This window comes from Symphalangus syndactylus, chromosome 7 (assembly GCF_028878055.3).
Source record: "Symphalangus syndactylus isolate Jambi chromosome 7, NHGRI_mSymSyn1-v2.1_pri, whole genome shotgun sequence".
Lineage (NCBI taxonomy): Eukaryota > Metazoa > Chordata > Mammalia > Primates > Hylobatidae > Symphalangus > Symphalangus syndactylus.
This window is the reverse complement of record NC_072429.2, coordinates 13,791,766-13,816,401: the sequence shown is the minus strand read 5'-3', so window position 1 is coordinate 13,816,401 and position 24,636 is coordinate 13,791,766. Positions and strand designations below refer to the sequence as shown.

Here is a 24,636-nt window from a genome sequence, read left to right as displayed (position 1 = left end):
TTCTGTCAAAGTACTAATCAGCGTTGGGGGTGGCAGCATATTTAGGAGCTGAGTGATGTCTGGTTCTTGTGTCTATCAGCTTGAAGAAGGCAGAGACAGCATCTGGCTGATTCATTGCTGTTTCTGGCTCCTGTCAGGTAGTAGGTACTCAGAAAGTATTTGTTGAGCAAATTTGGATTGCTAACAGATGCCAACACTGTGCTGCTGACAGCAAGGTGGCATGGCTGTCTGTGGAGCCACCTGCCCCTAAATATGGCCAATGCGGTCGACAGAATAATGACTCTCTGCCCCCCGTGATGTCTAGGTCCCTGTCCCTGTCCCTGATGCGTGTGGCCGTGTTACCTTGCATTCAAAAGGAACTTTGCAAATGTGATTACATTAAGGATCTCGAGATGGGGAGAGGATCCTGGGTTAGCCAGGTGGACTGGATGAAATCACAAGAGTTCCTGTGAGAGAGAGGTGGAGGCCAGGCACAGTGGCTCACGCCTGTAATCCCAGCACTTTGGGAGGCTGAGGCGGGGGCGGGGGCGGGGGCGGGGGTGGGGGCGGGGGCGGGGGGGGTGGTGGATCACGAGGTCAGGAGTTCGAGACTAGCTTGGCCAATATGGTGAGACCCCGTCTCTACTAAAAATACAAAAATTAACTGGAGTGGTGGTGCGCACCTGTAGTTCATGGCTACTCGGGAGAAGAATTGCTTGAACCTGAGAGATGGAGGTTGCAGGGAGCCGAGATTGCGCCACTGCACTCCAGCCTGGGTAACAGAGTGAGACTCTGTCTCAAAAAAATAAAAGAGAGAGAGGTGGAGGTCAGAGAAGGGGGAAGCTGCTGGCTTTGGAATTGGGAGAAGGGGCCATAAGCCTAGGCAGGGCCTAGAAGCTGAAAAAGGCAAGAAAATGCATTCTCCCAGGAACACAGCCCGTTTTAGACTTCTGACCTCCAAAAGCATAAGACAATAAAGGTGTGTGGTTTAAACTGTTCACATTGTGATAATTTGTTACAGCAGCCACAGGAAATTAATACAGCCATCCAGTTGTTTCTCAAAACCGGTTCTGCCCCTAGGGCTAAGCATCAGGGAATTCCTGGCTTCCCAGCTGCAGGGAGGGGACCTCAAGAGAGGAGGCTGTAAGGTCCTCTGTGCCTGTTGGCGCCAGGCTCTGATCCCTTATAAGACCCCTATTTCTCATTTTAGTGTTCAAACCACCTTATTTGTAGTGGGTGGTGTTATCCCCACTTAACAGGTGGGTTCACAGAAGTGAGCATAGGAAGTGCCAGAACCAGAATTTGAACTTGAATCTGTCTGACTCTGAAAGGTATGCTCTTACCACTGTGCTGTCCCAACCCACCCCTTCTCTCCTGAGCCCCAGCCTTCCCCTCTTTTTTTTTTTTTTGAGACGGAGTTTCACTCTTGTTGCCCAGGCTGGAGTGTAGTGGTGCAATCTCGGCTCACTGCAACCTTAGCCTCCTGGGTTCAGGATTCTCAGCCTCCCAAGTAGCTGGGATTTCAGGCACGCACCACCACGCCCAGCTAATTTTGTATTTTTAGTAGAGACGAGGTTTCACCATGTTGGTCAGGCTAGTCTCGAACTCCTGACCTCAGGTGATCCACCTACCTTGGCCTCCCAAAGTGCTGGGTTAACAGGCGTGAGCCACTGCGCCCAGCCCAGTCCTCCCCTCTTGAGAGGTAAGGTTGCACTTGAAGAGTGCAGCCTAGACCCGTGCCTGAGGGCACAGGAGGTGCAGGCTCTGCCCAGATGGAGTCTGGGTTATCTAAGTTGTGGTCACCAAGTGAAGTGGTCCCCAGCTGTCCCCTGCAGCTGAGATCTTTGCTGCCATCTCAACAAAGGTTCTTATACTTGTCTTTCCCCTAGTGTGAATGAGCTCTATGTCGATGACCCAGACAAGGACAGCGGTGGCAAGATCGACGTCAGTCTGAACATCAGTTTACCCAATCTGCACTGCGAGTGTGAGTACTCCACGCAGCCCCTCCCTCTAGCAGGACACCTCCTTAGGGCAAATGTGTGTGTGCAGAAATGGCAAGATCTCCAGGACAAGCCAAGCCAACATATGGTTCTCCCTACTCTTTTTTGGAGGAGAATATAATTGAGTATGCATGCACTTGGAGGTTTTCTGGCATAATAAACACAAGACACTACTCATAGGGGTTACCCCTGGAGAGCAGCTGATTTGGTGCAGGGAGGTGGGGTGTCTCTTAGGGTCATGTTACAGCTTCGCAGCAGAGCCTGAGAGTCTCATGCAAGTGATTTGTTGAGGGGAGGAAGCTGTAAGGGAGTGAGAGGCGCAGGATAGGGCAGTACGACAGGATAAGCAAAGATGTGTGTTCAGCTGAAGTCCAAACTCAGCCTGATCTCACAGGATGCTGTGGGGTGTGAATGACACCATAGCATTTGTCACACCCAATAGCAATAGGACCAGGCTGTTATCCATGTCATTGGGTAATGGCTGCAGAGTGGTGTGCGTGGCAGGGGTCACATCACCTCCCAAGCATCTCAAGCGAGAAGACCTCCAGTCAGCCAAGAGCATTCATCTGGAGAAGGGTGCAGCTCTGAGTCATTGGCAGCTGACACCTACGGAAGCTGGAGCAGTCCACCATCCGTGAGAGAGTGCGGGACAGGGCTCAAGAGCACCTGCGACAGTGAAGGGCTGGGAGATTCCCTTTTTGACTTCACACCTATTTTGTTTTAACCAAAAGAATGAATTACTTCTTCTTTTTTTTTTTTTTTTTTTTTTTTTTTTGAGACGGAGTTTCACTCCTGTCACCCAGAATGGAGTGCAATGGCACGATCTCGGCTCACTGCAACCTCTGCCTCCTGGGTTCAAGCGATTCTTCTGCCTCAGCCTCCCGAGCTGGGATTACAGGTGCGCACCACCACGCCAAGCTAATTTTTGTATTTTTAGTAGAGATGGAGTTTCATCATGTTGGCCAGGCTGGTCTGGAACTCCTGACCTCAGATGATCCACCCACCTCAGCCTCCCAAAGTGCTGAGATTACAGGCATGAGCCACCGTGCCTGGCCCAGAATGAATTACTTCTACAAAACAAAACTCATTTAAAGTCTGATTTGGAGTCAGATCCTGGCTCCTTTGCTGGCTAAAACTGTGACCTTGGCTAGGGTGACTTCTCCGAGCCTCAGGTTCCTCATCTGCAAAATGGGCTTAGTAATGTCTGTTGTCTGAGGTTCTTGGGAGAATCTAATGCCATGGTCCCTAGACTTGTCAGCGAGTGGACTGGGCGCCCTCTCCTGGACTGGGGTTCCAGCCGTCCCTCTGCCCAGCCTGGCACGGAGCCTGCTGCAGGCCCTTCTCTCCCCACCCCCTCTTCCTGTTAAAGGACACAGCTGAGAGAACACTGGGTGCATCTCCGGCCAGAGATAGGAAGAGTCTCAGCCCTGTCATTGCTTTTGGTGAGATTTACGTCACAATTTTGAATCCTCGCTGGGCCCCAAGCCAGGGAACCTGTTGAAATAGGTCGGTCTTATTTTTTGTTATTTTTTTCTTTCACTTAGAAAAATAATTCATCTGGCAGATTCTCATTCAGGAGTGACTGTATCTCTGGAACAAGGAAATTCTTAGTCAGACCAGAGGACTGGGACAAGTGTGGTAGGAAAGGGAAGAGATGTGGTTCCAGGAGGGGCCAGGCAACCTCCACCCCGTGCCCTGTCATGCCCTGCTGGATCTGTGGGGCTGTAACCTGAACCCCCAACCCCCTCACCCCTGTTAGAGCCCAGCATTCTGGCTTTTCTTTAAAAGAACTTCACATTTTTATTATAGGAAAAAATGCATGCTCATCATTATACTTCTGGAAAACATAGGGAAGCAAAAGAGATCACCCATAATTCTGCCACCCGACAGCAGTGTCGGTGACATTTTGACATCATTCTGTCCAGCTGGCCTTCCTTTCTGTGTTTCTGAACATAGCTGAGATCATACTGCATGTGTGATCTCATATCCTGCTTTTAAAAATAATATTCTTCATTATACAACTAATAGAATACATTTTAATCTTAAAAAAGACATACATTCAAAAATACAAAAATAATATGTTTTTTATAAAGCAAAAGTACCCCTCCCCTGTCCCCCTTCTTCTCCCAGCATGCCATCTTCCCCAAAGGACACCTCTGCTAGCAGGTGGGGCCCCTGTTCCCCACCCCTACATGCGTGGGCGTGTCTGTGAACATATATTGGGTTTGGGGTTTTTTTGTTGTTATTGTTGTTTTTTCTTTTTACATAATTAATTGGGACCCTAGCATATGGGAACCTTCTGGAGTTTCTTTTTTTTTTTTTTTCTAGCTAGTGTCTTGGAGCTGTTCTGATATTACTCATAATATGAGTAAAATAATAACAGCTGCCGTTTATTCCATTCTTCCAGGCCAGGCCCTGTCCTGCGTCCTTTGGCTATATTAAATGCATTGGGATTTGAGGTGTCTTAGCAGAATGGCTGAAGGGCGTGGGCTCAGAAGCAAATCCACCTGGATTTCATTCCAGGCTCTGGTGTTTCCTACCTGTGAGGGCTCTGTGCCTCAGTTTCCCTAGATGTAGAATGGGACTGATAATATTATCTTCCCCACAGGGGTGTTTAAATGGTGTTTTTTTGTTTTGTTTTGTTTTGTTTCGTTTTGAGACAGAGTCTCACACTGTCACCCAGGCTGGAGTGTGACGGCGCGATCTCAGCTCACTGCAACCCCCTCCTCCCGGGTTCAAGCCATTCTCCTGCCTCAGCCTCCTGGGCAGCTGGGATTACAGGTGCCCGCCACCATGCCTGGCTAATTTTTTGTATTTTTAGTAGAGATGGCGTTTCACTATGTTGGCCAGGTTGGTCTCAAACTCCTGACCTTGTGATCCACCCGCCTCAGCCTCCCAAAGTGCTGGGATTACAGGTGTGAGCCACTGCGCCCAGCCAAGCAGGTGTGTTCTTACATAAAAGGCACTTAGAAGAGAGTCTAGCACATAGTAAGTGCTATTTTAGTTTTCTTTTCTTTCTTTTTTTTTTTTTTTTTTTTTTTTTTTGAGATAGAGTTTTTCTCTGTTACCCAGGCTAGAGTACAGTGGCATGATCTCAGCTCACTGCAACCTCCACCTCCCGGGTTCAAGTGATTGTCCTGCCTCAGCCTCCCGAGTAGCTGGGATTACAGGCGCCTGCCACCACGCCCAGCTAATGTTTTGTGGTTTTAGTAGAGATGGGGTTCGCCGTATTGGCCAGGCTGGTCTCGAACTGCTAGCCTCAAGTTATCTGCCCACCTTGGCCTCCCAAAGTGCTGCGATTACCGGCGTGAGCCACTGTGCCCAGTCCTATTTTACTTTTCTTTAACCCTCACAACAAGCCTGTGATAGAAGAGGAAACTGAGGCACAGAGATTAGGTAACCTGCTCGAGGTCTCAGCGCTAGTAACTCAGCCACTGATCTGCTCTGAGACTCCTCCACTCACCTGCATTTAGCCCATTCTTTGTACCTGCCGCACGGCACTGGGAAGAGGGCTGTTCCACTGGCTCCAGTGACAAGCAGCTGAACTGCTTCCAATTGCCACTATTTCAGATAAGGTTGCCTGAGCAGCTTTGCACACACATCTGGACACACATTGTGGATCTGGAGGACAGGCTGCCAACATCGGAACTGCTGAGTGAAATGCGGACCTGCTTGTGTTTTCTCTAAACTTCACATTACACCATTGGCATTTCCCATGTCCCATGGACCCGTGAGGGTCATTTCGAATGGCTCCAGCATGTTCCCTTCTATGGATGGATGCTCACTCACTTCTCTCTCCTCATCGAGGAACACAGAGTTGTTCCCAATTTTCCCTTTTAAGGTTGTCCCTCTTTAAAATTGCTTCCAGCTGTTCTTCCTCTTTATGGCACCTCCTTTCTAGCGCTCCTGCCAGGGAAATTCCTACATTTCCATAGTTCGCAGGGATCATCTCACCACTGGCTACTTGGACCATCTCTGGGGATGCAGTTGGCATTGGCCTGCCCATTTTGCAGATGGGGAAGCCATCTGAGTCACAGTGAGGTGACAGAAGGCAGGGCCTGTCTTTTCCCTTTGTGCATCCCTGGTGCTTATCACAGGGCCTGGTAGCACAGGCGATGGGTAAAGGAATGTGTGAATGAATAAGTGAATGATGGATGAATGGATGGGGAGCCTGAGCCTATTCACCCCATAAACCCAAAAACTATCTGAAGGCCAGGAACAGTGGCCTACACTTGTAATCCCAGCACTTTGGGAGGCTGAGGCGGGTGGATCACCTGAGGTCAGAAGTTCAAGACCAGCCTGGCCAACATGGTGAAACCCCGTCTCTACTAAAAATACAAAAAAAATTTTTTTGTATAGGCGGGCACCTATAATCCCAGCTACTTGGGAGGCTGAGGCAGGAGAATTGCTTGAACACAGGAGGCGGAGGTTGCAGTGAGTCGAGATCGTGCCATTGCACACCAGCCTGGGCAACAGAGCGAGACTCTGTCTCAAAAAAAAAAAAAAATACTGCCCAGGCGCGGTGGCTCATGCTTGTAATCCCAGCACTTTGGGAGGCCGAGGCGGGCGGATCACGAGGTCAGGAGATCGAGACCACGGTGAAACCCCGTCTCTACTAAAAATACAAAAAAAATTAGCCGGGCGTGGTGGCGGGCGCCTGTAGTCCCAGCTACTCGGAGAGGCTGAGGCAGGAGAATGGCGTGAACCCAGGAGGTGGAGCTTGCAGTGGGCCGAGATTACGCCACTGCACTCCAGCCTGGGCGACAGAGCGAGACTCCGTCTCAAAAAAAAAAAAAAAAAAAAAAAATACAAAGACTATCTGAGATACAAGAGATAACATTTATTAAGCACTTTCCACCTAGTGTTCATCAGACCCTAAGCATTTTCTACATCTATGAACTATTTGATCCCCATAATCTTTCAAGGAAGGTTCAATTATGGTCAACCCCCCATTTTACAGAGAAAGAAACTGAGGCATCCAGAGGTTAAGTACCTGAGGCAGGACCCAGATTCAGAGGACCAGTATGGCAGACCCCAGGGTGGCCCCGGGACCCCTACTATGCACTGCCTCCCCTCGGCCTCACATTTAGCAGAGTCATTACCCTGTCCCCTGTAGTCTTTGGACCCCAGACCATGAGCTCCTGGAGGTCCCCAGCCCGGCCTGCCCCTGGAATGGATGAATGAAAGCTCCCAGAGAGAACAGGCTGGCCCCCATCCTCCCGTGTCTCTGGGTTTGTGACTGTTGTCTCCCTTTGGCTCCTGCAGTGGTCGGGCTTGACATTCAGGATGAGATGGGCAGGCACGAAGTGGGCCACATTGACAACTCCATGAAGATCCCGCTGAACAATGGGGCAGGCTGCCGCTTCGAGGGGCAGTTCAGCATCAACAAGGTATGGAAGCCCTGCCTCAGCCCTTTCTACCTGCTCCCCTTTCCCGCTGTCTCCCCACTCCCTGGAAACTGGTTGTGGAGGCACTAACTCGACCTGACCCCAACACAGCCCCCAGCAAGCAAGGGTTTGTGTCCAGCTGTCTGGCCATTCCTGCTGAGAATCTGGATGGGGGGTCCAGGCTCCCTGGGGTTTTAAGCCCCCGATGGCTGGTTCAGGAAGGAGCTACTCTTCTCTCCAAGGAGGGAGACAATGATGAGAAGACCTGAGGATTTGCAGCCCCCAGCCCTGGGTTCAAGTTCCAGCTCTACCCCCTCTTGGCCCCTACAAGTCACTTGACCCATCTTAGGCTGAGGATGTGATGGTGAAAATAATATCACGATACCACCCACTTCACAAAGTTTGTGTGGGGATTAAATGAGCTAATGCAGATTCATTCATTCATTCAAAAAAATTTTTGAATGAGCATGTTCTCTGTTCCAGGGTCGCTGATAGGCTCTGGGGCAGCATTCCTGGGCTGGTGGGGCTTCCATTCTGGTGGAGGGAGACAGTCTACAAACCAGAAAGCATCAGGGATGCCAAGTGCAGTGATGAGGAATAAAGCCAAGGGGAGTGAGATGAGGTGGGCTTGAAAGTACCTTGTCCGCTCTGAAGGACCATTCAAGGTTCACTGTTGTTTTGTCCTCAGAACCAGGAGCTTCAGATCCTAAGTCAAGTGGGTGAACACAGTGCCCTTGGGAGGGCCGAGGCACCCAGTGGCAGCTGGCAGGGTTTTGCTCAGCACGTGCCGGCCTTCCTGGAAGCTCGGTACTGTCACAGTGGAGCCTCTCAACAACGCTGTGAGGCAGCACCATTTGACAGGTTAGGATGCTGGGGCCCAGAGAGGTTAAGTGTCTTGCCCGAGGTCACACAGCTATCCGCATGTCCCACAACTCCCCTTCCCAGCCCCAGCCAAACTGAGCCACTGGCCACTTCTGGCTTCTCCTTGTCCCTCCTGCAGCCTCTGCTCAGAACGCCCTTCCTCCAGACCCTGACACCTGAGCTGGGGTTGCAAACTCACTGGCCACATCCAGCCCAAAGATAAATTGTTTGTCCAGTATAGCATTTAACTGCATCAGAACCAGTATGAAAAGATCAGGAGTCCAGATTTCTGGCTTTTAAAAGTCAGAGGCTCTCACTACATTGGGTCCGTGTTCCCGCTATGACAATGACCTGGCACCAATGGGCATTGTTCCCCTTTAGAGAGGGCGTGTGCTGTCCCTTCCCACAGTCCCTGGTAGGCGGCTGGAAGGCCAGGCCTAGTCATCTTTCAAGCAGGGTGGACTTCTTACGTGATAGTTCAGGGCTCCCTTAAGTGCTAAAGCAGAAGCCACAAGGCTTTCTTAAGGTTTCAGCTGTTGCTGGGAGAAATCTGCTGCATGTTATGGGTTAAAGTGAGTCTCCTACCAGCCCAGGCCCTCAGGAGGAGGAGACTACCAGGAGGCAGGGATCCTGGGGGTCACGGTTCACTGGGGGCTCTCTCTGCCCATGAGCTGCCACACAGCGCCTTTGCCATGCACCGTAATTTGGATTTTATGGTGGTTGTGATGGAAAGCCATTTGAGGGTTTTGAACAGGGAGGCAATGTAATCAGATTTATGCCTTAGAACTGGACTATCCAATAGGTTGCCACCAGCCACATAAGGCTATTTAAATTAATTCGAATTAAATAAAATTTACAATTCAGTCACTCATTCTCATCAACCACATTTCAAGTGCTCAAAGCCACGTGCTGGCTAGGGGCCACAGCGTTAGACAGTGCAGAGAGAAAGCACTTCCATCGCTGAGGAAAGTTCTGCTGGACAGCACACCCTTAGAAGGATGGCTCTGGTGGCCGGGCGCGGTGGCTCACGCCTGTAATCCCAGCACTTTGGGAGGCCGAGGCGGGTGGATCACGAGGCCAGGAGATCCAGACCATCCTGGCTAACATGGTGAAACCCTGCCTCTACTAAAAATACAAAAAAAAAAACCAAAATTATCCGGGCGTGGTGGCGGGCGCCTGTAGTCCCAGCTACTCAGGAGGCTGAGGCAGGAAAATGGCATGAACCGGGGAGGTGGAGCTTGCAGTGAGCCAAGGTCGCACCACTGCACTCCAGCCTGGGCGACAGACCGAGACTCCATCTCAAAACAAACAAAAAAAAGGATGGGGCTGGGCTGGAGAGGGTTGCAGGCAGTGGTCGTGGCAGTGGAGCTGGGGAGATGTGGTAGGATTAGGGAAGTAGAATCAATAAGACTCAATGAAGAATCGGATGTGGGGGTGAGGGCACATGTGGAATCAAAGAAACCTTTGACATCTTTGTCTTGACAACCAGGTGGTCCTATTTCTAGATGTGGAAGCTGAGAAAAGCCTGGATTCTGTGGGAAGTAGGTAGGGCTGGGCATTGGTCATTCCACTCTGGTTTCCTTTGGTGCCTTTTGGGGTTCCCATTAGGTGTCTACAGGGAGAGGTGAAATTGGAAGTTGGAGGTGTGGAGAGTTCAGGAGAGGGTTCTGGACCACAGATGTTGAGGTGGGAGTCATCAGTGAATAGATGATGTTGGAAGTCATGGGTCCTCAAAGTGGGGGCTCCTTAAGCCTCCAGGCCAGCAGCATCAGCATCACCTGGGAGATTGCTAGGAATGCAGATTCTCAGGCCCCCCTCAGACCCGCTGACTCTGTGCTAGAACAAGCGCCCCTCAGAGATTCTGATGCCACTGAAGTTTGAGGAGCACTGGTTTAAGCAAGATTACCTACGGAGAGGCCGTAAATCCGTGTTCTAAACCTGGGGTCCACAGACACCCCCAAGAAGAGAGGATTGAATGCAAGAGATCTATGAAGTTGGATGGGGGAAAAATTGACATCTTTATTTTTGCTAAACTTGAACTAAAATTTAGCATTTCCATCTGCCATGAATGTAGGCCACAAACCATAGTAGTATTAGCAGTGCCTGGGACCTCCTCAACAACAGAAATTGCCGATATTTATAGCACATTACAGTTGTTGCAGATAATTTCCAGAGACTGTTTATATGCGCCACTGTTTTAAAATTACAGTGATTGGCCAGGCGCAGTGGCTCACACCTGTAATCCCAGCACTTTGGGAGGCCAAGGTGGGTGGATCACTTGAGGAATTGAAGACCAGCCTGGTCAACATGACAAAACCCTGTCTCTACAAAAAAACACAAAGGTTAACCAAGCCTATGCTTGTAGTCACAGCTACTCGGGAGGCCGAGGTGGGAGGGTCTTCTGAGCCCAGGAAGGTAGTGGCTTCAGTGAGCTGAGATCGCACCGTCACACTCCAGCCTGGGTGACAGAGTGAAACCCTTAATCAATCAGTCAATAAAAATTACAGTAATTATTAGACACACCACTAGGTCATCTTATTTGATGCATCAGTAAAGCAGCATATTCAAATGTGGATTTTTAAATATTTTAATTACTATTTAAATATCTCTTTACTTTGTAATCCTATGCATTTTACACATTAAAACATTTTAAGCATTTAAAACATAGGTATCATTAGACCAGCAAAGGATCATCCATGGCACCAAAAGCCTTAAGAACCTAAGGTCTGGAGAGAATTGCAGTTTGAGGACTGAGTTCTGGCGCCCCCCAGTCACTTCAAGGTGGGGAGATGAGGGGGTAACAAAAGGTGCAAGAAGGGGCAGTCAGACAGGAAGGAGGAAGCAAAGGCTGGGCGGAGCCTGCAGCCTGGAAAAGAACTTATGTATAGATATCAAAGAGCAGGACTGGCGCTGCCAGGCTCAGGAAGCAGGGTTGGAATGGACAGTGATCTAAGTGCTGCAGAGAGTGCTCCAGAAAACGCTGATGATGAGGAGAGAAGGGGCCGCTGCAGGAGCCACCTCCTTAAGAAGCAAGGGGAGCCAGATGCAGGCCACAGATGGGGGTTTAAGGCCTTGGAGAGGTTCACAGTGCCGGCAGGCAGGTGGGGGGATTGGTGGGGGACCTCTGCTGGGCCTCTGTCCCCACCTCATCCTCTTGGGGAACCACTACTCACCCACAGGCCTCAGCTGATGTGAGTCCCTCAGGGGAAGTCCTCCCTCCCCTTCCCTGCCCGCCCACATTCACGCCCCACCACGCCCCTCATCACACTGCAGCTGCTGCCTGTGCCTCGTCTTTGACTTGGCCTCTCCCTTTGACCACTGCACTCAGGCTTTCATGCTATTGAGCATCCACCTTACGCCTGGCTCTGTGCTTGGTGCTGGGCTGCAATGGGAGAGAAACAGCCATGCTCCCTGCCATTGGTGGCCCATGGTCTATAACGGGGGGACAGCTAGTGCTCAGGTAAACAGGAAATGTGTGATTTTGATAAAGCAGCCGTGAAGAGAATGACGGGGTGCTGTGGTGGAGAATGAAAGAGGAGACCCCTGAGGTTACAAAGGAAGCCCTGTCTGAAGACTGAAGATGAAGTTGAAGATGCACAGATGAACAGACGTACACGCACACCTCCTCATTGTGGGCCCCCGCCCCCAGGGAGATGCAACCACCTGGGCTGAAAAAATATATATGCCCCAGATGGTGATCAAGAAGGGATCGTGCTTATTCAAGCACCTGGAGTGACAACCCACGAGACAGCCCTGCCACCAAGCCCTCCCACCTCTTGGCAAACATGCCGGAGACTGCAGTCTGCTCCCCTTAGAATGGGCTGTGCTGGAGCCCCCAGCCAGCTCTGGGTGAACTTGTCCTTTGGGGTCAGACAGACCTGTGGTCAAGGATCCCGGCTCCCATGGTCACTGGTTGAATGACTCTGGGCAGTTTAGCTTCTCTGAGCCTCAGTTTCCTCATCTGTAAAATGGGGATAATAATACCTCACAGGCTATGAAACATGAACAAGCTCTGCAGTAGAGACTGGGCAAGAATCCTGGCCTGCCTTATCTCCCATCAGTGCAAAGTTTCCATGACCTCATCAGCTGGCACCCACCTTACAAGTGCGCCTGTGAAAGGCACATGGAGGGCGTCCAAGAAATGGGCCTTCTCTAGTCAGGGGAGTGCCAGGGAGTCTTTGAAAAGCTCACACCAGCCTTTCTTAGACCCGAGTCATGGCTGCCACGTACTGGGTTCTTACCCAGCCCTTTCCACGTATTAGCTCCTTTAGTCTTCACAGTAGCCTGGAGGAAACTGAGGCACGGGAGGTTAAGTGACCTGGTCAAGGTCACGCAGCCAGGATTGTAACGCAGGCAGCCTAGCACCAGGGCCCTGGCCCTCTGAGCTCACTGCCTGTGGCTGCTTCTCCCAACATCTTGGTTACACATGTCATGACCAGCTGTGTCTGTGTGCTCCAGGTCACAGCCTAGGGCACCCTCTGCCCCAGACTCCTGGAGGGAGTAGAGACCGTCCCCCACCCCAGCCCAGCCACTCTTCCTTGTTAAAGATCTGTGCCTTTGAGGAACCGCCCATCAAGAGGTGCTCAAAGAAGCCACCAGGGTCCGTGTGCTGTGATGGCAAGGTCAGCAGCCAGCCCCCACACCTCTCTCCCAGCATCAGGCTGAGACTTGTCCCATGGCCTCCTTATCCGACCCCCAGGAAGTTGGCCAGCAGCCAGATATCAGAGTTTGTGTGTTTTGAGCAGTAGCGGCAGCCCCACCTGAGACCCCACGGTGACCTCGTTTCATCAGCCAGCCCCGCAGGAGGAGGACAGGATGGGGTGAGGGGTATGGGGCCTGGCTCCAGCTATATGTTTTTAAAATCCAGCAGAGACACTGACGTAGGTTCCTAAGTCACAGGCTCTAAAAGCGTTGCTGTTTCTTTCTTCAGCCCAGCATGTGCTGGCATGAGTCAGCCACCTGTGATGGATTTGGTGTGGAGGGGGAGTGGGTTCCTGAGTCACAGCCTCGCGCGGCCCGGCAGGGGTGGCAGGTGCTGAGGGGACAGCCTTCTTGACTCACTTCACTCCAGGAGCACGAGGCCCAGGCCCCAATCCCAGTTCTGAACTCTGCCATGGCCCGATCTGCGGAAGGCCCTGTGTCACTGTGTAGAAAAACTCTGGGAGGACACACGCCTTATGGCTGCGGGTTTCTTACTCCCAGGGGTGGCCAGCAACAGGGTCTTTAGTCTGACTGTGCCTCGTGACTGTTTGATCATGAAAATGTACCCAGGCATTATTTTTATCGGTGAAAATGAGGCATAAATGTTAAAACCCACAGTGGGCTTTTTGTCACGCCCTGCCTGTGAGTGTTCCCTCTCCCGGGAAGGCCCTTCTTGGTTGGCTCCAATGACAAACGTGTTCACCCTACAAACCTGATTTGAGGCCAGCTATGGGCTGCTTTGCATGCATCACCTCAATGAATCCTCCCAGTAACCTTCTGGCTTTATGCCCATTTTGCTGATGGAGAAACTGAGGCACGGAGTGGTTACTGACCTCGCCTAAGGCTGCCCAGCTAGGAAGTGGGGCTGGGCTTGAGGCCGCGTGTAGGACTCAGAGCAACCGCTTCCCCATGGGTTATTGGGTCCCTGGAGCAGGCGATGCTGTCCCTCGAGGGAGATCTTGCCACGCTGTTGTTTCTGCTCCACTCCTGACCCAGCAAGTGTCCCTTCTCCACTGTAGCCTGCACCTCGATCCACTGTGAGTTTGCTGAGGCCGAGGCCACAGGCTGTCAGCTTGATGCCTCCTCTGTCAGTCACAGGCTCGGGCCCTGCTGAAGTAGGAATATTCCTGCAGGAAGTCCACAACTTTGTGTTTGAAACAGACATGCTTACAAAATCAGACTTCGATGGGCTGCTGCACAGTAAGCTATATTCCCTCCTTGGACACAACTCGCACAGTCTTCTTCATTGGGCTGGAATAAGGTAACCCCTGAGTTTTTCAGTGTGGCATTTGGGGACCTTTAATAAACAGCCCCAACTCCTCCCTTGTGCCTCTTTGTTTCCTGCTGCTGCCAGCACCGCCACCTCCATCTCATTTGGAGTTCAATAATACCAGACTCTTTTAGTTCCTTAGACGGCCCACATGCTGGGCAGTTTCTGTCCTCTGCCCCTGTTCATGCTGTTCCCTCTGCCCAGATGCCATTCGCTCTCTTACTGAGTAATGCAGACTCATCTTCAGAGCCTTAACACAGGATGTCCTTCCCCCTGGGAAGCCCTCCCTGAATACAGCCCACACCCTCAATTGAGCTGGGGGCCTTCCCTGTAACCCACATGGTCTGCAAATTCCTCTGGGCCAGGGTGGATCCCACAGAGTCTCATTGTCTGTTCCAAGTCTGTGTCACAGGGGCTTGGCCAAGGCCAGATTCTTGTCTGCTCATCTCCCCAGTCCCAGCATCTCCTGAAGGACTGGCGCCATGTGGCCATCAGCCCAGGCTGCGGAGGCAGATGGCATCCAGGCATCAGAGGAGGGAGCAGCGCATCCAACAGACGTGAGCTCAGACTGCAGCCCTTGACATGTGACCTTAGCAAGTTTTTTCACTGCTCTGAGCCTCCATTTTCTTTTCTGTAAAATGGGAATTATCAGATGACAAAGTCAAAGGATTCAGTGTCATTTGTTTAGTCATTCATTCATTCAATAAGTGTCTATTGAGCACCTGCTATGCGTCGGAGTCTGGGGAGCACAGCATGGCGTGGACATGCTAATGGGAGGAGGCAGACGAGAACAAGATGGGTGTGAGATGGCAGGTGATCCCACAGGCTGTAGCAGGTAAGGGGATGGGGAATGGGGGCCAGGGTGCTCTTTTGCACAGGTGGACATGGAGGGCCTCTCTGTTGGGCCCTGAGGGGCCGAGGGAGGGCCATGTGGAAGAGGGTCCTAGGAGGGGGTGCAGGGACAAAGGCCTGAAATGGGACCACACTGGATGCTGTTCCCGGCACAGCAGGGAGACCAGACAGGAAGCAGCAGAGGACACAGCGGCAGGAGGCCAAGAGGTGGGGACACGATGCTTGGCTAGTGGCCATATGTGGCCTGTGGGGCACCACGAGGACATGGACCTGGACTCCGAGAGAATAGAAGCCGTGGAGGGTTCTGGGCACAGGAGTGATGAGATCTGATGTAGGGTTTAAAAAGATCTTAACAGTCATTATTGGGGAAAGGCCCAGGCTGTGGGCAACGTGGAAGAAGCTGGGAGCCCAGGGAAGAGCCTGCCGTTCTTGTCCACGAAGAGACGACCTTGGACCAGGGCAGCAGAGAAGAGGTCAGGTGCCAGGTGTGTTTGGAAGGTGGAGCTGACAGGGTTTCAGCTGATGGATGGGATGTCGGGAGTGAGAAATGGGGGTTCCAGGATCATACCAAAGGTTCTAGTCTGAGCATCTGGGAGGAGGAGGAGGAGGAGGGACTTCGTGCTGAAACAAGGAGAAGCCACATGGTTGTCACCAGCATCCTTCGTTCTGTAAATACTCATCCAGCACCTCTTGCTGGCTTGGCTTTGCAAGGGCTTGAGACCCAGGGAAGAGACGAAGCTACCACAGTCTGTCCATCAGGGATCCCCTGTCTAGGGCACTGGGGCAAACTTGGGTAGGAAATGATAGAGGTTTGGGGTCCGAGGAAGCCCCATTAGTCTGCAGGCTCAAAGGTCATCCCCCAGCTGACTGTGGGGTCAGCCGCCCAGAATCCACAGAGCTGGAGGGGGAGCAGCTGCCATGAGTCCTGGCTTTGTGCCCATTCCCCAGATGGGCACTTCACATGCACCCTCTCACCAGATAGTCCTGGCAGCCCCCTCGGAAGCTATGGTAGTGCCCCCATTCTGCAGATGAGGAGCCTGAGGCCCAGAGAGATGGGATGACTCCTTTGCACAGTTGAGAATGATACAAGCAGGATCCAAACCCAGATCTGCCTGATTCCAGCGTTCTCCCTGGATCACACAGGGTGAGGCCCCAACGTTCCGCCCTCTGGAGAAGTCAACCAAACTCCTGAAACTCACATTTCTCCCCCAGGTCCCCGGCAACTTCCACGTGTCCACACACAGTGCCACAGCCCAGCCACAGAACCCAGACATGACGCATGTCATCCACAAGCTCTCCTTTGGGGACACGCTACAGGTGAGCAGGGGACACTCGAGATGGCATGGCAGGGGGTGGGCCTTCAGGGGGCTCTGTCACCCAGTGCCTTCTGCCCTCTCTGGGCACAAGGAAGAGTTACCCTTAAGGTGACATCTAAGCCAAGCCTGGAAGGGTAAGAAGGGTTTCACCAGGAACAGTACAGGGAAATGGGTCCTAGGCAGGGGGCGTCTCAAACATCACCCCTCTCCTAGAGCATCCAGCTGGCGGTTTTCATATGAAAGGCCCTCAAGGTTACTTTCAGAAAAATGGATCACTAAGCGTATGTGACACGGCATGTTGTTCTGTGCCGAGATGGTCCAGGGCACAAGGGCTCGCTTGGCAGCTGAGAGGGCCCAGAAGCACTTGCCTGAAGTGGGAGCCAGCAGGTGGGGTGTGTGGGGTGCAAGAGATCCATGTTAGATTGAAGAAGGTGGAGAATGAAGGTCTGGTTGGTGACTCAGAGCACCCATCTGCAGTGAGGAAGATGGACCCAGGAGGCAAGACTATAGGCAGGGAGGTGAGGGAAGGGTCCAGACCAAGGCAGCATGGAGGGGAGAGGAGCAGAGGAGGAGCTGAGGAGCGGGGAGCAGCAGTCTCGCATTGCCGCATGCAGGGGCAAAACAGAAGGACACAGAAACTACAGTCCCAAGTTTAGTCATTAGTGGGGTGGAAATCTGATTTTTTAGAAAATGTACAAAACTTAGCTTAGGGCCCATCCATCCATTCACTTTCTGTCCATCCATCTATTCAACAAGTATTTACGAAGTACCTACCGTGTGCCAGGCCTTGCATACCTTGGTGAGGACAAACATGGTCCCTGCCCACCTGGAGCTTCCAGTCTAGGGGGGAAGACAGATGTTGATCAAATAATGGTACAGGCCGGGCGTGGTGGCTCACGCCTGTAATCCCAGCACTTTGGGAGGCTGAGGCGTGTGAACTGCTTGAGGTCAGAAGTTTGAGACTAGCCTGGCCAACATGGTGAAACTCCGTCTCTACTAAAAATACAAAAATTAGCCGGGTGTGGTGGCAGGCACCTGTAATCCCAGCTACTCAGGAGGCTGAGGCAAGAGAATGGCATGAACCTGGGAGGTGGAGATTGCAGTGAGCCAAGATTGCACCACTGCACTCCAGCCTGGGTGACAGAGTAAGACTCCTCTCAAAAAAATATAAAATAAAAATTTTAAAAAATGGTACAAATAAATGTGAGATAAAGCCATGACACATGACAATGGAAGAGAACATTCTAGCCTTCTTGTCTCCGTAACCACTGTTCTCATGGGTTAGAAATGAAGCCTTCACACGGTCGGTCTCAAGACAGCAAATAGACAAACTTCCTTTTCCTTGTTGAAGAATTGCAGTTCCTTCCAGTTGTTGAGGAATTGCTTGTTGAGAACGTGCAGTTGTGTTAAGTACTCAGTAAACATCAGCCGCCTGAGACTAGGATCAGGGATTACGCCGCCCCGCTGCTGCCTGCTGCTCCTGGAGTGGCCTTCTCCACAGAGTCATGTCCCCACCTACCTCTCTGATGTCTCCTCCTTCCTTCTATTCTAACACCTCGCTCTCCTTCCTCCTGGGGGCCATGTGGGCCTGTCTCTGTACTCAAGCCTTTGTACATGCTGCTTGCCAGTTTAACTTCCCACTTTCCTCCAGATCTTGGTGTCAATGTCATTTCCTCCAGGAAGCCCTCCAGGGTGTCTAGCTTGATAACCCCTGTTAACCGTTCCCATGGTAGCATGCTCCATTTACCAGGTATGCCTTGTCCTTCTTTAGATGTTCCTTGAGGCCAACCTGGTTTTCCATGGTCCTCAGAGAAAAGGTGGGATGTGGTTTTCAGCCCCACTCTACAGCAGGCCACCCCGCTGCCCGGAGGAGGGTTCTCTTCACACCTGCTATATGTTTTCTGCAGCAGAAATGATGGGGGGCCCACAGCTCTGGGGCACCCCTGCCTGGACTCCTCTATGGGCCTTTCAGAGGACCTGGGATCTCAGGAGAAACCTTCTGGGACCCAGAATCCACGTTCACTTGAATGTTCTGTGTGACTTCATGGAAGAGTCCAGCTTAGTGTCAGACAGACCTGATTTCAGAGTTTAGCTTAGCCACTTACCAGCCAGGCAAGTTTTGGTGTCTTTCCAAGCCTTGATTTGCTCTTCTGTAAAATGGGCCCAATAATACATCATTAGGGGCATGAAATGAAATTATATGAAGGGGCCAGGATGGAGCAGCACATAGTAGAGGCTAGAGATGGGCAACAAACTTGTGCCTACTGTATGCCAGGCCCCTACTGCCTCTTGCTCCCCGCAAATCTGCTGGAGCCCCCTTTTATACACTGGTAGGGTTCCTAGACCAGGTGGCACCTGGCCATCCCCCACAACCAGGGCCAGGCCTGGAGGTGGAGGTGTCCTGGGGACCATCCCCTCACTGCATTTTTCCACAGGTCCAGAACATCCATGGAGCTTTCAATGCTCTCGGGGGAGCAGACAGACTCACCTCCAACCGTATGTATCCCTGCTGGGAACAGCCTTCTGCTCCAAGATGCCCAGTACAGCAGGGAGGGGGAGGGCAGAGAGGTGGGGCTGCCTGTCCAGCACCCACTCCAAGGCAGGGAGGCTGCTGCTCACACTCCATTCCCACAGCTAGCCAGTGGGAGGGTGCACCTAGCCCCGTCCAGACCTAGACCCTGACAGAGAAGGAAGAAGGCTTGTCCCGGGGCACAGCAGATGCACGCACACAGTGGATACCAGCTATTACCATTATTGTTGCTGTCATCACAGCCACATCATCATCCTTAGTTGAACTAATTACCTAAGATCCCACAGGGAGCTATGGCAGAACCAGAATCTGTTCTGGCTCCAGGTCACACTGTGAGAACAGGTCTGTGGGTGGCCCAGTCAGCTCTGACCACATGGCTGCCTCCCCCACACCTCACTCTCCTCCTGCTCAAACTCCTCCCATCCACAGTGGCTCCTCCTAGAGTTCTCGCCCTCTTTAGCTCCCCGGCACCTTGGCCCAGATCAAAGAGAACAGCACATCTCCACATGCAGACAGGAGAGCATGCATGCCTGTGCGTGCACACCAACACACATGAGCTCACATGGCCTCAGACACATGCACAGAATGGGCCCGGGAGGCCTGTCTGCTCAAGCAGACCCGCAGACCCACTGCTGCACAGGGTACCTGGATTTTTCTTATTTCCTTACCTGAGCTCACCTTTTAACCCACATCTTTTTTTTTTTTTTAACCCACATCTTTTCTTATTATTTCCTGAAATGCGTTTGCTCTCCCATTGTCAGGGATCCAAGGCAAAGAAAACATCCCTCTGTGACCTGCCCCCTGACAAATCAAACCTCATTTTTCTGTGTCCCTGTAAATCCTGGTCCATAAGCAGAACTCACTTTTCCTTTTTTCCAAGGCATGGATTGCAGTTTACCATCTGCTTTTTGTACTTGACCTTATTACATAGCCACAATTTTCTTACTTTCCAGTTGTAATGGGAGCACAGTTGTCCATCTTGCAGCTCTGCTGTGCTTTTTTTTTTTTTTTTTTTTGAGACAGAGTCTCACTCTGTCACCCAGGCTGGAGTTCAATGGCACAGTCTTGGCTCACTGCAACCTCAGCCTCCCGGGTTCAAGCAATTCTCCTGTCTCAGTCTCCCGAGTAGCTGGGATTACAGGTGCCTGCCACAATGCCCGGCTAATTTTCTGTATTTTTAGTTGAGACAGGGTTTCACTGAGGCCAGGCTGATCTCGAACTCCTGACCTCAGGTGACCCGTCCCCACTCTGCTCTGCTTTTCTAAGGCATTGTCTTCTCACTGAAAGCATCTGTCGTTTCCTGTGTTTCACTGTGGCAGTAATGCCTCTGATACGTACAGGGTTGGCGCTCTGTTACCCGATTGCTTTCCAGCTGTGTCTGGTACCCATTCATGCTGCCTCCAGCAATGGATAAGTATACAGCAGCACCTCCTTATTTGAATGCAAATGTCTGGTTGTAATAGAGGTAGATGATTCTTGGTGTGGTGCTGCGGTCATTGTCGTTTTGTGTTACGGTAACGTGTCATCCGACGTTGGCTGTCCACAAATGTCTGCAGCTACGATGGACCCTCAGCTGCTGGACAGGAAAGAGGATCAAGCTAAGAAGGCCCAGAGTATGCAAGCAGAGAGAGAGTGTGGACAGAAAACCCTGCCTTCTCCAGGGCTAGTGATGAAAGCCATCTCAGGCTGGCTTAAGTGGAGAGAAAAAAGCATGAGATCAAGCAATGGACAGCCGGGGAAGGGCTGGCTTTTATTTCCTCAGCTCCCAAGCTCAGTCCCTGGCACTGGGCCTTTGCCTTTGTAGGTCCCTCTGTGCCCAGGTCTTGTTATGGGGGTTGTTTCTTGGCATTAAGATCTCAGTTCAAATGCCACCGCCTCCAAGAAGCCCTTGCTGGTCACCCTATCTAAAGTAACCCCCACTCCTAAGGACAACCCTGTTTTTTCTTCCTAGCATAAACCACTCTCTGAAATCACCTTGTTCTCTCAGTCAGCTGCTGCCCTTGGCTGTTGCACCAGCTAGAACATAGCACCCTGCCTTGTCCACTGCTTCATCCCCAGGACCCAGCCCTGTGCCCAGGGTATAGTGGGCATATAATCGATGATAAGAGGCCTGGAGGCCACTGTGGAAGAGCTCCTGCCAGATGGTGGTGGAGTGTGGTCATGAGGACCTTGGCCTCCAGTGTCCCGCTCCACTCTTTCTCAGCCCTGTGGTCTTCGGAAAGTCATTTAACTCTGCTAAGCCTCAGTTTCTGCATCTGTAAAGTGGGAAGAATCCTCTCCACCTTAAGCCTTGCCATGAGGATTAATGAGATGCTTGTACAGAGTTTAGTATACAGCCTGCCACATTGTGAGTGCTCAATAAATGTTGGCCATTCTCTTCATTGTCGTCAGCAGCTAACTTCAGGAACGAGATCCCCTAGGGCAGAATCTAAGGAGGACATTTCCTATATCGAATTGTGTCTTGTATTGTGGTACTGAATTGTTTAACTGGTCCCGAATGATATAACTGGGATGAAACCAGCTTGTCATGTATATGTATACACATAATATGGGCTGTCATATATATATGTGTATATGTGTGTGTGTGTGTGTAAGTATACATACACATACATATATATGGGCCGCTGGTTTTAAGAATGCAGATTCTGGGCCCCACTCCAGTGGTGGGATAGGGATGAAATAAGATTGGCCATACATTGGTAATTGCTGAAGTTGGGAAATGGATACGTGGGAGTCCATTATACGATTCCCTATGTTTTAGGTTTGAATTTTTCCATAAGAAGATTTTGCGGGTAGGGGAGGAGGGAGTGAGCCTGAAGGGAATGTGGGCCGGCCTAGACCAGGTTGGAGCCAGCAGTCTCTAGGAATGGTCAACTCACAAGGAATCCACATGGGTGTAATTAACTGCCGTGTCTCCAGTGGGCATTTGGCAAATTGTATCAAAGGCCTTAAAAATGGTCATTGCCTTTGAGTCATCAACTGTACTCATAGGAGAGTAAGCTAAGGAAATAATTAAGAGAGTGTACAAAGATGTAGGAAAATAATGTTCATTAGGTCATTGTTCATAAGAATGAAAATGAGGAACCACGTCAGTGTCCAGCCATAGGGGGTTGACTGAGCATGGTAACTGCCCAAGATGAGCAAGGTGTGTCAGGACCTTGCTGGCATTCAGGCAGCAAACATTTATTGAGCACCTACTATATGCTGGGCATTGGGCTAGGTTCTGGGGATAGAGAGATGAATAAAACGAACTCTCTGCAGAGCTTATGTTCTGTGCCTTAGACCTGAAAAGTTGTTCATGATGTTCAGTTCTTAGAAAAAGATACAGTATGGTCCTATTTTAGGAAAATATAAATATATGTATAAACACGTCTGGCAGTTTATATGTAAGAATGTGAACCATAGTTTTCTGAGGATGGTGAATTTATGGTGATTTTTGTTTTGTCCTTGGTGATCACCTGTGTTTTGTACAATTTTTTTTCTTTTTTTTTTTTTTGAGATGGAGTCTCGCTCTGTTGCCCAGGCTGGAGTGCAGTGGCAGCTCACTGCAACCTCCACCTCCTGGATTCAAGCGATTCTCCTGCCTCAGCCTCCCTAGTAGCCGGGACTACAGGTGTGTGCCACCAGGCCTGGCTAATTTTTGTATTTTTAGTAGAGATGGGGTTTCACCGTGTTGGCCAGGCTGGTCTTGAACTCCTCACCTCAAGTGATGCTCCCACCTCGGCCTTCCTAAGTGCTGGGATTACAGGCATGAGCCTTGTACAGATTTTAACAAGAAATATTACAGGGGTGATTTTGATAAGGCATTCACTTTTTCATTCCTTCAAGTTTTTAACCTAGGGCAATAGGCGTTTGGACACCACTGTCAGGCGTGGTCTTGGGCTCTTGTTTTAAAAATGCAAATTCTGAGCTCCACCCTTGACCCATTTAGTGGGATGCTCCTGGGAAGAGGTCCAGGTGTCTTTTAATCCCAAATGATCCGACTGCTTCTGACATCTGAGAACCATTACAGGGTTGAACAGAGGGATGTTGGAGTCTTCGTGGACGTGGCTCTGTGGCTGCAGGACTTTTCCTGGGTTTTCAGAGGAACCTACTCAGAACAATTCAGGAAGCACTTCCTTTGCTTACTGAGCGATGGCTTTGGCAGGAAGGGGCAGGGAGGGAGTGTCAGGGCAGTGAATGCTGTCTGCATCCCCAGCCTTCTTACAGAAGAAGACTGACTCGACTCTGCGACCAGGCTTAGAACCCACAGGCCTAAATTTCTGTGTTATTTTAGCTCTGTAGTCCGTGACCCGAGATTCTGGAAGGCCCATGAGCTTCCTGTAAGCATCCCAGAAGGCCCAGGAGAGTTCATCTCTTTCCTGAGTGATATTTGGCAGCTTTGGGCCAGCATTCTATCAGCCCAGCATTGGACTCCAGTTACCTCATGCTTATCAGCAGCTAATTCATCTGTGCTTTCATTCATGCCCCTGTCCAGTCATCCTTCCATCCGTTCATTCATTCAGTAAGCATTTGCCACGCTCCACTTGGTACCAGGCCCTGCACGGGGCTCTGGGGACACAGAGATGAGTAAGGCTCCATCCCTGCCTTCAGCAGCTCCCCCATCCAGGAAGAACTGATCTGCCGTTGATTTCTTTCCCCATTTTCAGTTCATCAATGCTTCATTGGTGCAGTTTTTCTGGTTGATAGGCTCTTTGCTTTTTAATACTGAAACCTAGTTTGTTTTCAGAGTAAAACTATTCAAACAATGTCAGAGGATGTACAATGAAATGGGATCTTTCTCAAATCCTGCCTTCCTCCCCAGAAGCTAAAGCTGCCGGTGGTTCCTTAGGCATCTTTCCAGATAATTCTCCTATATATTTACATGGATAGAGAGTGTCTCCTCCTCCCCCAATCCATGGACACATGTGTATCCTGTCCCATGACTTGGTTCTTTTCCCTGTTGGAGAATAGCTGCTCCTAGCACCCACTCTTTTTTTTTTTGAGATGGAATCTTGCTCTGTCACCCAGGCTGGAGTGCAGTGGCGTGATCTTAGCTCACTGCAACCTCCGCCTCCCAGGTTCAAGCGATTCTCCTGCCTCAGCCTCCTGAGTAGCTGGGATTACAGGCACCCGCCACCACACCTGGCTAATTTTTGAATTTTTAGTAGAGACGGGGTTTCACCATCTTGGGCAGGCTGGTCTCGAACTCCTGACTGCAGATGATCCACCCGCCTCGGCCTCCCAAAGTACTGGGATTACAGGTGTGAGCCACCGTGCCCGGCCAACATTCACTCTTTCATGGTTGCTCTGTTGATGGACATTTGGGTTGTTTCCAGAATTTTAATAATGTATACAGTGCAGGAGGAAAGATCCTGATGGATAGAGTCTCCCAATTCCCGGTATCCACGGGGAGAAGATGATGAGCAGCTGGTTGGTGGTAAAACTGGGGAATGAGCCCCCTGCCGTGCCCAGGGAATATAGGCTTAGGGTTGAAATGACATAGAGCTGTCAGCGGGCAGTGCCCATCCCCCTGCTTCATTCTGCTGTGTCCTTCCCGCAGCCCTGGCCTCCCACGACTACATCCTGAAGATTGTGCCCACGGTTTATGAGGACAAGAGTGGCAAGCAGCGGTACTCCTACCAGTACACGGTCGCCAACAAGGTGCGCGGGCGGTGGCTGGGCCGAGCTGTGTGCGGCGGCGCCCTCTGCTGACGTAGAGCAGAGACGACAGGCGGCTGCACCGACGCACTTTCTTCTG

The 24,636-nt window shown here is 51.1% G+C and overlaps 1 protein-coding gene across 4 annotated transcripts in view; it reads left to right on the top strand.

Annotated features, from left to right (window-relative positions):
• The window catches only part of ERGIC1 (endoplasmic reticulum-golgi intermediate compartment 1), a 119,090-nt gene that overhangs the window by 74,043 nt on the left and 20,411 nt on the right, over positions 1-24,636 (top strand). For 2 of the 4 annotated variants that reach the window (XM_055284776.2, XM_063642634.1), the window contains exons 4-8: positions 1,869-1,963; positions 7,245-7,369; positions 16,263-16,367; positions 18,802-18,862; positions 24,439-24,539. In XM_055284776.2, coding sequence (XP_055140751.2) covers positions 1,869-1,963; positions 7,245-7,369; positions 16,263-16,367; positions 18,802-18,862; positions 24,439-24,539 — 487 coding nt within the window. Of the gene's footprint in view, positions 1-1,868; positions 1,964-7,244; positions 7,370-8,054; positions 8,228-12,774; positions 12,850-14,061; positions 14,251-14,652; positions 15,034-15,205; positions 15,536-16,078; positions 16,195-16,262; positions 16,368-18,801; positions 18,863-24,438; positions 24,540-24,636 lie in introns of those variants that run through there. The other 2 variants (XR_010121665.1, XM_063642636.1) reach the window with 2 other exon arrangements.